The sequence below is a fragment of the Halyomorpha halys genome, unplaced genomic scaffold, assembly GCF_000696795.3.
Source record: "Halyomorpha halys isolate HHAL.00 unplaced genomic scaffold, Hhal_1.1 Scaffold479.1, whole genome shotgun sequence".
Classification (NCBI taxonomy): Eukaryota; Metazoa; Arthropoda; class Insecta; order Hemiptera; family Pentatomidae; genus Halyomorpha; species Halyomorpha halys.
Window position 1 is genome coordinate 810,649 of NW_027109057.1, and position 16,726 is coordinate 827,374.

The 16,726-nt window shown below is 30.6% G+C and overlaps 1 protein-coding gene across 2 annotated transcripts in view; it reads left to right on the forward strand.

Annotated features, from left to right (window-relative positions):
* Positions 1–16,726, forward strand: part of Nt5c (5' nucleotidase C) — a 109,129-nt gene that overhangs the window by 13,891 nt on the left and 78,512 nt on the right. The window contains exon 9 of one of the 2 annotated variants that reach the window (XM_014424815.3): positions 2,064–5,945. The exons of the other annotated variant lie outside the window; for it this stretch is intronic. Coding sequence (XP_014280301.1) covers positions 2,064–2,268 — 205 coding nt within the window. The 3' untranslated portion in view covers positions 2,269–5,945. Of the gene's footprint in view, positions 1–2,063; positions 5,946–16,726 lie in introns of those variants that run through there. 2 annotated transcript variants of the gene reach the window in all.

Sequence of the window (16,726 nt, forward strand, 5' to 3'; positions counted from 1 at the left end):
TTCAACTGAAAAGAATATTTTTTGGGCGTAAATTATAAATACCAAAATCTAACTCTCGATAAAAAAAAAGTAGCAGTAACAAAAAAGTAATTTTCAATATCTTTAATAAAGTTAGACAAAAGAAAAATTTACTTTTTTATTGATTAGAACAAAAATTGATCTCCATAATAATAATTGAATAACTAAAGACAGGTGTTTTATATTTTTTATAAAGTTAACTGAGGGTTAACCAATGTGTATTAAAAGTAATCAACTTTAATACACTTATTTAAAGAAATAACAAATAATAAATTTTTAATCAAAATAAAATAAAAATGTGTATAAAGAAACTGTCCCAGTGCCTTACCTCCAGTGGCGTGATCTGTAATTTCTTAATAAATTTGTTATAAAAGTCATTTTCTAAATAAATGTACCTGCTGACTCTTGTATTAATTATAGTGTGTCATCCCAGAAATTAATTTGAAAAATTTGACTTCTGGCACCATCCTAGGAATTGATTATGTGGGAGGTGTATGAGTTTTTACTTTTTTAATGAAAAAAAATTAGCTTTGAACGGTTCGTATTTCTTTGCTTTACATTTTTTTATTTCAGTGATCACTTCTTTTCTCAATTTAAAGTGTCACGGGTTACAATCTTTGTCTTGGATTTTCCTCCTCTAAATTAAAAATATTTCTTTTTTTAATGAGTTTTTTTATAAAAAAGGAATGCACATAGTACAGGGCCTGAGAAATATTACCTCAAAGTTTTCAAATATTTTTTATAATACTTATATAAGGTTAGTCGGAGAAAGTGTATAGATGGTGATTTTTCTCAACTTTGTTTTGTTGGTATACCATCTGTGATCATTTATAGTCAAATTACAAAATGGATTTATTTAAAATTACAAAATGAATGCTATCTCAATAATTCAGAAAAATCCTCATTTATGAACTTGTTCCCATTTATACACTGAACCTAACTGATCTTAAACAGTAATACAAAATGAAAAAATGCAAAACTTTAATAAAATGCATACAATGCTATTTACCCTTAAGAATTAACTATGCAATACTTGACATTTTTCCAAATAATTACAAAAACTATGTAGGGTGTATAAGTCTAAACCAAAAATGAAGTTTAAAGGGCTGGTGATTATTTTTTATTTAATTTTATGAAAAATATGTTTTTGGTTTAGTTTTATGAGAAATGAAATTTTTTGTTTCAATTTTCCGTTAACAATTTTTGATAAATATTTATTTTTTATACTCATTCCATTTTTTTTTTTTTTACCAATAGCTGGATTTAATAAATATTGGATATTCAAATTGTAAGTAAAAAAAAAAATAATGCAAACAATTGAATTATTTTTATCAGAGATTTCAAAATCTAAGAAAAAAAAACAAGATGCATTTATTTATTATCAATACAAAATCTTGATTCATTTTTGGATGTAGAGAAAAGTAAACTTAAATTTCTTATGATAAACAACAAACAAAAAAGTGGCATATGATTCTATGGGGTCCTGAGAAAACTCCAAACACTTTTTTGCAAGATAGAAAAATTTGAAAAAGGTACTTAAATATTTCCAGTTCTATATCTAAATATTCCACTTAATTTCATGTTGAAATTCTTTGAATATGATAAGCTTCAAAAGATTTCATCAAATGTTATTTGAAAAAGTAGAAACGTGTGGGGTTCTAAAAGTACCTCATGGTACTCGATGGGTTAAAGATAAAGTTTTATTAGGTTTATTTTATGTAGGTTATGAATAAGTATATTTTATTTGGTTTAATTTTATCACAACCTTTATTATTAATTTGTAATGTTATTAATAAATTGATATTAATTTGTTGAAGTAATTTTAACCTTAGTTTTTTGTTTGCATTTTTCTAATATTTATTTATTTTATAGTTCCTTGAGATACATATTACCTATACATTGTTTTTTCTTACTACCCTTTGAACAATAAATTTTATCCTTTTGAAATCCTAGACAACAAATACCTTTAAAATGAATGGTATTTTTTTATGTCTTTGTTATTGCCCATGTATTTTTTCCTATTTTCTGAATTAAATATTTTCCAGGCAAGAGACCAAGAAAGTATTCAATCCTCAGTTTGGTTCTGTTTTCCGGACATACCACAACCCCACTTATTTCTCTAGGAGGCTCTTCAGATTTGCCGATATTTACACATCTAACGTAACCAATCTTCTCCATTTTTCAGTTGACCACGTTTTCTATCCGAGGAGAGGCGTTATGCCTCATGAGTATTCTTCATATTTTGTATAGTTCTAAATAGTTTTTATTAGTAAATTTTTCAGAAGGGGAAAAGAACTGAAAGGAAGGTTTTTGTCTCCATTTGATTTTATATGTTATGTTAGAATTTGTTTTATTATTATTACTTTTCTATAATTACTGAATAAATTGCCACGTATTTTTGTCTGATAAACTACATTTTAGTATAACTCAGATTTTTTTTTTTTTATGCTGCAGTTGATGTTTTATTGTTTTCATTATAACTGTCATTCCATTTTACAATCATTGGAGGTCTGTAGTGCTTGGTTATACAATTTTTTAATATCAGTTGACATTTCCCTGTAATAAAAATTATGACACACTTTACAACAAACCCACAACATCAGTCACCATTTGATTTATTTACCAAAGTTTATTTATTTTGATATTTTTATTTTCCTTTATTATCAATAGTTCTCTTACTATTAATATCTTAATTTTTTAAATTATGATTTTTAATCGTGGATGAAACTAATATGCTATTATTTAAATAGAGGACTCAATAAAATTCCTTGTGTTCACACTACTATTCAACTATTCAAGTATTTTCTCAATTGTGATGATTATTGTTCAGATTCTAAAATTGAATATTTCTTTATGTAACAGATACATTTATTTAAGCCTTAATAGTTATTGTAAAAAATTATAAATACAACTGGATTATATATTAGTTTTTTCCTTTCGATAATAAAAATTCATCTTGGTAAGTAGTATAGACAAATGGCTAGTGTTAGAAAAAAATTTAGTTAAACCTAATTTTTGCTAAAAAACTGGAAAATAGCTAAAAATTTATTAATCTTGATTATTATAATTTATCTTATTATTTTATTAGCGAGACAATAGAATACTTTTTTTAATATAGTGTTCTAGTTTTCAATTAATTTCCTTCACAAATTTAAACTATATTTTTTTTTCATTAACAAAAAATATATATATACAAACAATAACATATGGTATACAATGTCCTTTTGTTGCCATAGTGCCATTTAAAGTTAAATATGTCGGGTCAGCAAAAACTGCCTTCAATTTAAAATTTAAACTAGAATGAGTTATGAAAACCTTGAAATACCCAAGTGTTAATTTGGAGTTACCAGGATTTTTCTATTCAATCAAATAGTGTTTATTATGTAAATATTAGTGTAAAACATCACAAAATATCTCTAAGATCTGTTAAGATTATTTTATTTTGTAGGTTTATTTAAATTATCTATTGTTGCTCATTATTACAATTATATACTCACCTCTAGTCTAATAATGGTTAATATTGTCATGATTGAACCATCAGTATTTTTAAGATATTCTTTTTTAATCTTAAGAGTCAATAGAATTTCTTTACATTGAAAATTACAAATGATGTAAGTGCCAAAAATTTGAAAATAAGTTTTTGTACCAGAATAATCTTTTTGCCACTTTCAGTGTCATGCTAACAGATTTGTGAACAAATCCAACCTAAATCGCACTAAAAGATGGACCTGTATGTATTTAAATGCCTATCCTTATCTTATAACAATAAATGATTTTTAGATTTTAAATTAATAAAATTATTTTGGGCACTTAGGTCACTCATCGCCTGCTAAGTTTCAAATACATTTTCTTCTCTGAACTTGTCATTTTGGAATGAAATTATTTTATTTTCATTCTACTCTTTTATTATTTGAAATTTTATTTTAATAATCCAAACTCAAAATACAGAAATGAATTATTCCATTGAGTTACGTACAAATTTTTCTTGAAAGTTGTACTCATTTAATTTTATGTTTAATGCTTTTAATTATTGTGACCTGGAATACCAATATGTTAATGTTGGCTCTACTGTATATTATATCACTGTTTGTTTAAATTATATTTAGTTTACTCTTGTTGCATCTTTATTATTCAAAATATTTTTATTTTTGTTCATCAGTTATGAACTTCTATTATCGAATTCTATTTTTTTAGGCCCATCCCTTTTCAATTTTTGGTCACTATCGAAATTTCTTTGTCATATTATTTTTTTATTTCAACCTTTGTTTTCCTAACTCTTCTGCCCTCATGGTTAATGTCTTAGAAGTTTTTTTTTTTTTTTTATTTCCACGCCATCTGTTCTCATCATATTTCCATCTTAATTACCTACTTTGTCTATGTGCTTAAAAAGTTTATAAATAATTCAGTTATTTCAGTGTCAATTTCTAAATTTGATCAAATATCTGTTAAAGAATATTTCTGTAACTTGTATTTGTCTTCCATTCTGCTTCCAATACCTTCCTTATTCAGCTAAAAATCTTGCTGTGATTTCTAAGTCGTTTAGGATAAGGTTCTTTAAGCAGCATTAATCGTTTTTTATTAATGAATAAAGTCTTGTGCTTTGAATTAGAAAATATCATTGTTTCAACATGAGTATATCTGTTTTTATGGTTTGCGTCATCCTTTGAAATGACTGAAATTAGATCTAGTCCTCTTCATTGGTTTCTTCGATATTCTGCTCCAAGTGTGAGGTTGTATATTTATATTTCATGTTAAGATTTGTATTAATGATAAAATTTATTTTTTACTAAATCATAATATATTTTACCATGAAGTTATAAATTGTTCTATTTTAGAATATGATTCACCTTCTTATTTATTTTTTATATTTAATGTGCAGAAATATAATATATTATATGTATTTTGAAATTGTATTAGCTTATCAGTATTTGAACCCAGAAAAGCATCTATATTATTTTACATCCATTATTCTACTAAAATGAGTTAGGTTCAATGAATTAGTTTTTAAAAATTGACTTCTACATGTACAAATGCCTAAGTAAGAAAAAAATTCATTGGAGGATATTGCCATGTGCAAATTATGCATTTCTAGGAGTCAATCAAATTTTGGACTGCATCGATGGAATGTTAGAATATTTCACTCTTCCAGTTATTTACTAGGGCTACATACTCATTAAATATTTTACTATGTTTTAATAAAAACAATCAAAAATATTTATTAAAATTTCTGCCATTTCAATTCATTCGTATTTGCTTTAATTATACATCTTTCAGTATAAAAATCATAAATTTTTATTTCATCATTGTTAAATAAATTGACTGCCTAATGAATATTTTTACTAAATCACATCAAGTCGTATAAAACCATTAATTTATGTTTTATTAATTATCTATGGTAAGATGCATTGTAATTTTTTTATCCTGATAGTTTTGATATGTTATTAAATGTATGTTGATTGGTTGATATATTATATTTATAATGATTATTTTTATTGTTACCATTTATTGTATTCATCAATTGTTTAATCATGTTACATGACATTTTTCAACTGTACCTAATATGATAGCTAATGGTTTCACTTTAAGGAATAAATTTTTATTTTCTTAGAAAAAGTAAAATATATGAAAATATCACCTGAAGTGCCTACTACCTCATTAAATGGTCATTACCATCTTGTTCACTTATTTTTCATGAGATTTTAAGTAATATAGCATAAGTTATTATTTTTAGCAAAGTGGATTTTTTTATTTATGTTACCTTCATTTACTGTTATTGTGTTTTTGTTATTATTCCAAGTGTTTTTCAGTCATAAATATAATATTATTTTTACGTATAAAATCTATAAATTCTTAAAATTGAATTGAATTGTTAACTTATAAATATATAAAAACAATAGCATGCATTCCTTTCCTAATGTTGCCATGTACAGTGTTACCTGTTATTTATGGGATATATGTCTATTTATTTATTTTAAATTTAAAACAATAAAATACATAGGATGTATTACTTGTTGTTGATTGATGGTATTTTGGGAATTAAGTGAAGAATCTCTTAAGGCTATTAGGTCAGTTAGAATAACAGTAAAACCAAAGATTGTATGCTTAAGATAGGTGGATTATGGAAAAATAAGGGGTACTGAGAGGGAGTCCTACTCTACACTTCGAATTTTGAATGATCTGATTTGAAATTTTCTCCTTAATCCATATGTTTCAACCTTGGAAACTCAATATCCATTTTTTTTTTATTGTTTCCGACTGATTGTTTAGGGGTCCCTTAAGTTTCTGTTTTCAGTCCTAACCTCTCTACATTTTTCAGCAGCTTTTACTTTGACATTCTTTAATCATTTTCCTCATCTTTACTGGCTATGTCCTTGATATTTTTTTGTGTTTGGTATAGGTTAGGTATAGGTTTCTAATGATCACTGAATTGGTATTATTTTTAATTTTCTGTTCAGTTTAATGATTTATTTATTTATTTGACTCCTTAAGAGATAACATTGCTCCAGTGAAGTTTAAAGTTCCATGTTGTTGAATGTGGTAGTAAAAGAAGGGCTGGAAGGGAAAGAGGAAAAGTCTATCTTCTCTCACTTCATTTGCAGTTTGTGTAAGTGTTTCAGAGTGTCTTTGAAGCCTTTACCTTAATTCCTTTTCTTCTTCTTTGGCTAAGGTATTTTTATCTTTTAATCTAGCAAGAAAGTTTTATCTTTTAAAACAAAGTTTTTAGTGGTTCAATGAATTATGTATTTTTCCTCTTGACCTTAATCAGGCCCTTAATACAGTTTTCTAGCCTGGATTGGATCGAGTTAAGAAAACATGCAGATAATTTTAGATAAGTGAAATAAATAAGTAATTTAAAGTGGGTTTAGTGGTTTGTTAGCTTAATATTTTTATAATTTATTTTGGTTACTCAACATTTTTTAAGAATGCATTGTATGTGTATTTATGGTTGGTTAAGCATAAATGATGTTTTTAATTTAAAACTTCAAAGTAGCCGCCATGGATTGGTTGATAAAAGGTCACTAGGTCTACATGCCAGACCTCCCCCCCCCCCCACTAGATACCAATACCAATAATAAATAGTGCAAGAGACTGATGCATAAAAACTTACAGGCCATAAAACGTACATATGCAAATAATTTTCAATATTAGTTCTACCAAATTTAAGAAATTCACATTTTTCAATTATTATAATTTTTTCAGTCATTAACTAATAACTAAAAAACTAAGAATTTTTCAAAAATGAAATTCTATATAAAATTTAAATTTTATTTACGGAAAATGTGCTAGAGCTCTATAAAATACTCCAGACATCGAAGATTGAAATAGAGAATTTTCAGGCCAATAGTGGACAAACATACAGTGATTCACACATACATATTTTTTTTGTTATTGGCACTTTAGGCTGTAGAGATCTTTTGATTCATGATTCATGATGAAGGTGTTCGGGGGAGGGCCATTAGTCCTTGCTGAGTCTTTGAGTTGCCTCCTATAGACCCCTGCTAGTGGTGGCCACACTTGAGCTGCTTAACTTTTGATGGATGCCAATAATATGTGTTTAAGTTTAGGTCTGACAGAATGTGATATCAGCTGACAGATGCCATATCAGTTAATAGTTTGTAGGTATCTATATGTATAAACCATTGCGTGCAGAAAGGCTCTGGAGAAGATGAGTGGTGGAAAGATGGCACTCTGAGTCCAGGTCTGCCAGTGTCAGAGGATGGCAGTGCTGCCAGGGAATCCTGTATGTAAAAGGGATCCTGAGGTTGTTGGGGACGTTAAATTATTACTGGGTTCACTACTATTTGTTCGTAGCTGGGAGCCAGGAAAGTCCAGATCTGTAAAGCCTTTAGTCTAAACCCGGAAAGACCCACCATTTATATGTAGACAGCGCGATATCTAGGGCAAGATCCAACGATTGTTGAGGTTAGATTAGATCGTTTGATCATTTGCTGCATGTTTTGGTGGAAACTTCAAGATACTGAACCATCGGGGATTAAACGAAAACCTGTAAAGGTTACAACGTCGAGACTTTTGTATAATAGTATGGTATGAAACGCTCCTTCCAAGAAATTATAGGAAGCTGTGAAGTGTTCCTTCGCACGGAATATGATAGGCAGCCTTCCAAAGCCAGACAAGAGAAAACTCCTTACGCCAGCGTTCCGTCCAGTGATTTACAGGTAGACACTTTCACTTGAAATGGGTTACAGTCGTGGATCTATGCATTAAAATAGCTATGGCATACTTGGTGAAAGAGAGATCGGCAGAGTTGGTGTTGCAGGCTCTTCGCGCTTGGTTTCAATTTTATGAAGTCCCTGACAGAATATCGTCGGATGGGTGTAGAGAAGTTTATAGTACACATATGAGGAAGGAAATGGAGGAATTAGAAGTAGTGTGGCCGCTCAAGGCCGGAGAGGGATCCAGAGGCTTCATAACACTCAGCAACTATCTGCGTGTGCATCAACTGAAAAACGGTGAATACACTTATGTCAAAACTGTACAAACTTTACTTTATATACTAAAAAACTGAGTATCAGGTACTGGAGCAAGTGGAACTTTTACTGTATCAATAATTTTCTACAACAATAATAATAATAGTGTGATCGACTTAATACACAACCTTTTCTTTAATGTTAAAATATACTCTGTGATGTCATTACTTCTTATCTCAGTACACTGGCCACTCTTCAGAGAAGTAGCCCTTCCACTGAGACTTGGGAGGTGGCCAAGCGCTGTTCCCATAGTCAGTACGTCCTCGTCGAGGGAGGGGCTTCAGGTTCAGCAGCCTCAAGTCATCTCAACCTCCACCTCATAACCTCAGTGGAGCGTTCCCTCCCCTTTCTTGTACTCCCGGACAGCGGCTCCTGAGCCAATATTATGACCCCCACATTTAGCGGGCCCAGCTCACTCTCTTATAATGTCATGTGCCAAAGGAAGGCCATTATGTATACATATTGTTTTTATTGCCCTTATGTTTATTGTATTGGTCTTAATAAATAATAGGGGAGAAAAAAAAAATAACAGTCTCGTTTTCGCATTCAGAGAGTTTTATTCCACTAACCTTTTCTTTTTTCTTTTTTTTATCAATATTTCCCTGCTGCCACCTAACATATATATTATTGACACCCATCATGATTCCGAATGCTTACCTTCTTGATAGATTGCGTTCTCGGTAGTCCTTGACATTTGATACAAGACTGTCACGCTACCGTGTCTAGCAATTAATTACCGTATAAAGTTTCCGATAGCGCATGATACGATGATTGAGTATTTATTTTTATTTTTAATTAAGTTCCTGGATCATTTTAATACTGATATTTTGTCCCCAGTATTTCCCAGACAATAGGGTTGATGTTTTCAAACTTATATTTCCTAGGTTTTTTACGATGCTCCCTTTATCGATTACTAGCTATTAGTGAGATGAAGGGTCAACTAAAAAAAAAAAACTTAGGCTCATGGTATTATGTGCTTTCCCAACTACTTTCTTCCTTATGGCGATTCAAATATTTGTATGTTTTCATATCATTATTTAAAATTTATTTTTATAAATAAAATGAAAAATTAAATTTTTATGAGGACGCGTTGCAGTTTTGAGAGGAATCTGAGCCATTCTGACTGGAAGCGGCTTAAACCTGATTTTTCAATAGATTTAAAATTCTTCGAACAGAATGTAGAAAATGTGCTACGATATGTGCATTGCATAGTTTTCACAGACTATAGAAATTTTCGGCTATCTTGAGGTGAAAATAACGAGTACCAACCCAGTTCCTACCAAGAATACAAAAGGCTCAAAAAATAACAATGCTGTGTACACATGAATGCGTTCGAAAGAGATCGGGTGGTCTCGATCATGGTCGAAAAGAGATGGTGGTGGTCGATCATGGTCAAACAGTACGTGTAGCCATCTGAAGGTGGTAGAGGACCAATTAAGTCTATGTGAATTTGTTGAAAGCGGGCTGTAGGCTCGAACTTTCCTCTGGGCGTGACCGTATGTCTGCTAATTTTTTATTTTTGGCAAGCAAAACAACATTTAGCCCATTCACTGACGTCTCCGTTAAGAAGCGTTGTGTTATAATTTTCTTTGTAGTGTTGATACTGGGGTGGCTGAGGTTGTGAATCTTATCAAACGCAGGTCGTCTAAATTCAGTTGGTAGATAAGGTCTGGCCTTGCTAAGTGACGTTTCGCAAAGGATAGACCTATCCGTGCCTTGCATTTTCATGCTTTTAAATTTTAAGTTAGGCTAGTCCTTTATGCGTTGGAGTTCTTCGTCCTTTTCCTGTGCCTCTAAGAGTGCGACGAAGTCGTCAGGCATTTGGATCTCTTCAATTCTTGAAAGCGCATCAGCCACTCTGTTGTCATTCCCAGGTTTGTAAAACACATCAGTAGTGAATTGGCTTATGTAGGTGAGCCAGCGAGTCCTTATTAGCGTCACGGTTTCAGGCTTCTGATTGAAGGCGTGTGTTAGCGGGCTGTGATCTGTAATTATATAAAAATTCTTGCCTTCTAATAGGTGTCTGAAATGTTTAACTGCTTCATATATGGCCAGTAATTCACGGTCATATACAGAATTTCTTTTTTGAGAATTACTCAGCGCCTTGGAGAAAAAGCTGAGTGGTTGCCAGGTATCGTCCTTCTGCTGCAAAACTGCGCCTATGGCTATTGTACTTTACAGAAGGCCCTCGACAAGGCGTATTCAATAGTAAGTTAGGAACGGCCGTGCCAGAGGATGAGCCCTGGACACTGACGCAGGTAGAGAAGGTCTAGGTAAGAGAGAGTCTGAGGTAGAGTAACAGTTCTAGTTGCCGAGATGAAGCGGACGGAATAGAACTGTCAAGATAGGAGCCAACTTACTAGTTGCCGAGATGAAGCGGACGGACCAGTAAGCTGATAAGGCTAGGTGCAGCTCTAGTTGCCGAGATGAAGCGGACGGACCAGTAAGCTGATAAGGCTAGGTGCAGCTCTAGTTGCCGAGATGAAGCGGATGGACAAGAGCTGGGGAAGAGACGGGATCAACTACACTGGTTGCCGAGATGAAGCGGCGGCACTTCTTGCTCGCTGATTGCTACAAGGGTATACAATTAAACGTAAGAATTAGATAAGAATTATAAATGGAAATAATAACAGATAAAAAGAAAGTACAAACTAAGAGATGGAAAAAGGGAGATAAGTATAAAATCAAGAATAAAGGGAAAAAATAAACGAGACAGAAAACGTACCTGTCTGTTTTTGTTCTGAAAAGTACGTTTCTGTCTCGTTAATTGTCTTCCTTTATTCTTTATTTTATTCTTATCTTCCTTTTTCCATCTCTTAGTTTGTACTTTCTTTTATATTTCTTCTCTTTATTTGTTACTATTACCGTTTTCATTTATTCTCTATAACCTTTTATTATTCGTATTTAATTTTTACGTATCATTGTATATCCTTTTAATTTTTTAATTACTTTGTTTAACTCAAGTGCTTGTATCTTTTTTTTAGCCCTGATGAAGCCCTGCAACGTTGGGCGAAACGTTGGCTTAATATAAATAGTTTAACCAATATTCATTTCTATAGAAAAAAATTAAGGGTACTTAAGAGGAAGATTATTTAAAATTCGTCAGTTAGGACCTTTTAGACAATTTAAATAAGGATAAGATCTATGTTATGTTAAAGACAACTCAATTGTATATTGACTTACCGAGTTTAATCAAAATCGTTGGAGGGTTTTTTTGAGAAAATCATGAAGAATTGTAAAATCAATTCCATAATGTGTCCAAATTTGTCGATTTTACCGAAAAAAGTTATTGTAACATCCCCGGCAAACGCCTGCCATAAACATGTAATTTCAGTTTTGTATGACTTTTCTTTTTTGAGTTCACACAGACACAAATTTTTCGAGACTTGGTTATTTGGACTTATGGGAAATCAAAACATGTATTTCCGTCCAAAATTCGAATTGGAATTGTTTCACGATCGAAAATACTTTCTCTTACTATACATTCCTTTTCAAACAGACAATTATAGCGAGCAGGTTGGTCGATGTACGACATGTCATAAGAGGAGATTATAACACAAAAAAAGGCAATCCTTTTCGACTGGACCCTCCCGCTAAGACCCCCAGGGAGCGACGGTCCTATATAAATTTTGAAATATTTGTTTAAATCGGGAAGGGGAGACTTAGAACATTGTTAAATCGAGCATTATTAATAAAGCGCCTGAAATTGGAAAATGGCGTGAAAATTAGGTATATTAAAATTAATTATCAAAAATGCATATTCATGCTAGTCCGAAAAATATGTCATTTAAAAATAATATTTTTGTTTCCAATTTGGTTAATATTCAAAACAAAAGAAACGTACCCCCCCTGTTCATCCAGAACTTTTTATTTTATAAATGACAAATTATTAATTAATTGGAAAAAAAGGATGGGTTCTGCATTGCACGATCTGAAATTGATGTTATTTTTACGAAATGCATTCTGAAGGTGGTAAGAAATATTGAAAAATTCATTAAATGTTCTTAAGATTAATTATTACCGTATAGAATGAGGAAAAAAATTGGATTTCCCTTTTTTCCTCTTAAATCTACTTGTACCAATCCTCAAAAGATTTTGTAGACAATGGAACTATAGGTACTACTATGAAAAAAATTGGTTTCCTGCACTTAACCACGAAACCTGCTACGGGGGATGATAGGATTGTCACGATCGAGACGTGATCTCATTCTGACACCGTGTTAGCTACTCGAATGAACTGCCGGCTGGTGAGGTCTGCGAGAAACTAAAATAACTTTAACCGCTTTAATTCAAGAAACATCGTGGACGAGTTAAAACAAGAAATCTATCCGTACAATCATATTGGTCTCTTGATTTTCAAGAGAAACGCACTTAAAATTATGAAAACGCCTGAGACTGAATTTATCCTGTAAAAAACTTCATTCGCATTATGAATGTTTGAAGACAAATTGTGTATTAATTGAAAGAACTAATTACACTGCAAAATAATTGAGTTAGATACAGCAACATACACAGTCAATGCTATTTTGTTTTAAATGAGGAAGTTGTTAATATAATTATTTTTATTTTAACAAGTATTTTAAATATAATCTTTACACTTTCTTGAGACTGGTTATTATTGTTTAAATAAAATTAATTGTATCCAATTACAGTCTCAAAACCATCTATATTTCTTTGTAAGTCCGACGTTTCGGCCATCCCCAAGAAGTAGTTTTTATGATATTCACATATGAATATAAATTTGGCAAATGAAAATTTGTCTGAACAACTATAAATCAATTTATTTTAGCAAATTTCATGTAAACTATTACTCCTACGAAGATAAATATCATAAAATACTTTATAGCTGATTAAACTAGCTTTAATTTGAGTGCTAATAGACTTCTGTACGTCAAATGGTTTTTGAGATATAGATTTTTCAAAATAAATCCACTAACTACTGATCTTTCAGTACGTCCCATACAATATTTTTATGAAAAGTAGCTTTTTAAAAAGCTATATCTCGAAAACTATTTAACGTAAATAACTTTATTAGAGCTCATATTTTAGAAAATTTGCTCTTCTTTAAATGACGTTCTCTTAGGTTTTCACGTGTTCTTACTTTTTGAGATATAGAGCTCCGAATGAAAAATTATTATTTTTTTTATCCCTTTGAAACAGCCGCCATTTTTTATTCCCCCTACCTATACTTGGCAGACTCGCGAATTTTTACTAATAATTATACATAGTTTCCATTAAAGTAATAAAAAATTACTTTAACAGCATCAGACTAACACAGGACACTACCTCTTATCCAAAATATCTAATTTCCTCAGCCGGCTCTTCAAATGCATTCCGTTTGTAAATATTTTCAACACCTTATAATGCCACAAGGCAATCAAAGGAAGAAGACTCAATGAAGTATATATAACACATGAAATGTATGAAGCACTAATTTTATTTTAATGAAGAGTTATAAAGAAAGTAATTTTTTCCATTATTATTGAAAAATGCTCATTATCTCACTAAGGAAGCACAACGCTGTTCTGGTCAATATATTTTGTTACCCCAAATTGTTTTCAAGGGATTAAGTCCTATAATTATTAGGTTAGTTTTCATTTTTTGTAGTAAAGCTAGCTAAAGTCCGTACCATACTTCAGGAAACAGTCCTAGGAGTTGGGTTTAGGATGGTTTCTCCTTATTTCTATTTTTTTAACGTATGCCTAAAACCATTATATATTTTTTTCGCGATAAAAGTTCTTAAAATTTTTTTTGTCTTCCATAAAACATAGCCCACGTTAATTAAATAAATTTTCATTAATTTATTAAATACTCAAAAAAAGGATTCCCATAAATAGTGAACGATCAATAGGTTGTTTATATATAATTAATATTAAATAAACATATTCAAATTGATTTCTGAGAACTTTTAAATTCACTAATCACCCATGAATTATTTATTTTAAAAAATATCTTTTTGGTTTCTCCTTCTGTCCTGTTTTCTATTTTAGCTAGTATCCCTTTTGTGGATTAAGATATAAAAGTCTTAAGGAGCTTTAATTGGCATTCTGATGATGCTTTCTCCCGATTGGTTCTCGGTTGGCCGATCACAAATATAGTTGGTATTTTCGGACCTTAAACATTAAACCATGCTTCGAACGAGTGCTCTATGCCTAACATTATAAATTCAGTCCAAGAATAAGTTTGGAATCGACGGTCCAAAAACGTTTTTACCAACTTTGCCAAGCAATTCTGAATTTGACTAAAACATCATTGAGCTAGAATGAGTCGAGAGGTCGGCTGTACAGGGTAACTATAGTACCATGAGGAATTCTGGGATTCAGAGAATACGGTTTGAATAGGAAGTGCTATGGTCGTCTAAGAACTTTACGTAAATGGGACATAAAGTATTTAAGGGAAAATGGCGCCTAATATATCGGTGGTTGGTAGATTAAGGTAAAATGAATTTTCAAATATGCAAGCATTTATGTTGAGTGTAATGATGCTTATGAAATTAGGAAAACATTTTAGATATCAAATCAAGACATAAACTGCATCGTTTTCCCTTATACGACATTATCTCAAGCCCTGATAACATTCACGTTCCATATTGACGTGTATATAGCTAAGCCATATAGATACCTCTTATATAACAAAACCAATTGGTCTGGAGACCTTGGCCATGAAAGTCAGATGAAAAACCTTTATCGCTTTTTATCTTTTCTCAACTAAGTAACAGCTATAATATTTCTTTACCTTTCCAAAAGCTAACGTTCAATCCATTTTACAGATCTTTATGACCCCCCATTTTCGTAAATAGTGGCAGGAAAAGAACTGCATCTTCTTAAAATGGAGTTTTAGCAATCGAGCAGTTATTTTTCAATGTCGTGATATTTCTTTTTTTTTTTTATTTATAATGTCTCGATTCGGGAGTTTTGAGATGTCAACATGTAAATTCGATCCCTTGATACGTCTTTTTTAAATAATATTTTTCAGAACGATTTATTTATTGTGAAACGTAGATTCAATAAGAGGAAATGGTTGGGGATGCCGTCAGCGGAACATTAATGAACATAATTATGTAGAACAGATTTTATTTTTATCGAATCGACTCAAATTTCAGACCTTCATCATGGCCAAAAAACAAAACGAGATAACAACCACAATTAAAAATAATAAAAAATTATAAAAAGAAAATAATATTATTACAAATAATGATATAAGAATGCAACATATATTGCAATAATAATAATTTAAACAAAAAGATAACAAACATTGAGAATATTATACAATAAAAAAAAATATTAAAAATCACACGATGCTCTGTTAAAATAATGATATACAATTTTTCTTTAATTACATAGTGCACTGTTTGAATTTATTCTTGTTCTCTTGTATAAATTTTCTCTTTTGCAATATTATACGTTACTTTTTATTTATTATTTATAATCTTGTTTTATTGTTTTTATTATTTTTCATTCTATTATGGTTGTTATCTCACATTAATTTTAGCCCTAATAAAGGCCTAAAACTTAGGTGAAGCACTTTTATTATTGTATATATCACTCAAAGACAACATACGCTGTCTTCAAAGACAATATATAATTAATTTTTATAAAATTCGAACCTAGTTTCTTGCCTAGATAATTCCCAGTCTCACTCTGGATGAGTAATTCCGAATTATTTCTAAGAAGATAGTTCTTCTGCTATGCAAGATTTCTCAATCGTTTGAGAACCTGTTTAAAGTATGATGAAACATTGGACACGCTGGATGGTTGAGTAATGGCCGAATGTTTCATATTCACTATTCAAAATGACAAAAACAAATAAAAATAAATTGACAAAAAGACCATTCGACGTATTTCTTCTTTGACAAAATTTGCATGAAATCATTTAGCCGTCAACCCGGTAGTTTAATCTTTTTAATGTCGAATGACCTCTGAGAAATTTTCTACTTTAAAATTTAAAACGCTTTCACGAGGTAAGGTTAATTTAAATTTCGTAATAAACATAAATCACCAAATCTATTTTAGGTAAAAAAAATTTTTTTCTTTACAAATTCCTCCAAAAATGATTTTTTTTAATTTTTCTTTTTCCTAGAATTTTTATTATAGAATGCATTAAATAAAAATTTATACAAATAAGATTATATTTGAGATCTCGGAAAATTTTGTAAAAGGTGTTTTAAAAAACAATGAAATTGAGGGTTTTTTTATATTGTGAATTGTATTAATTTTATA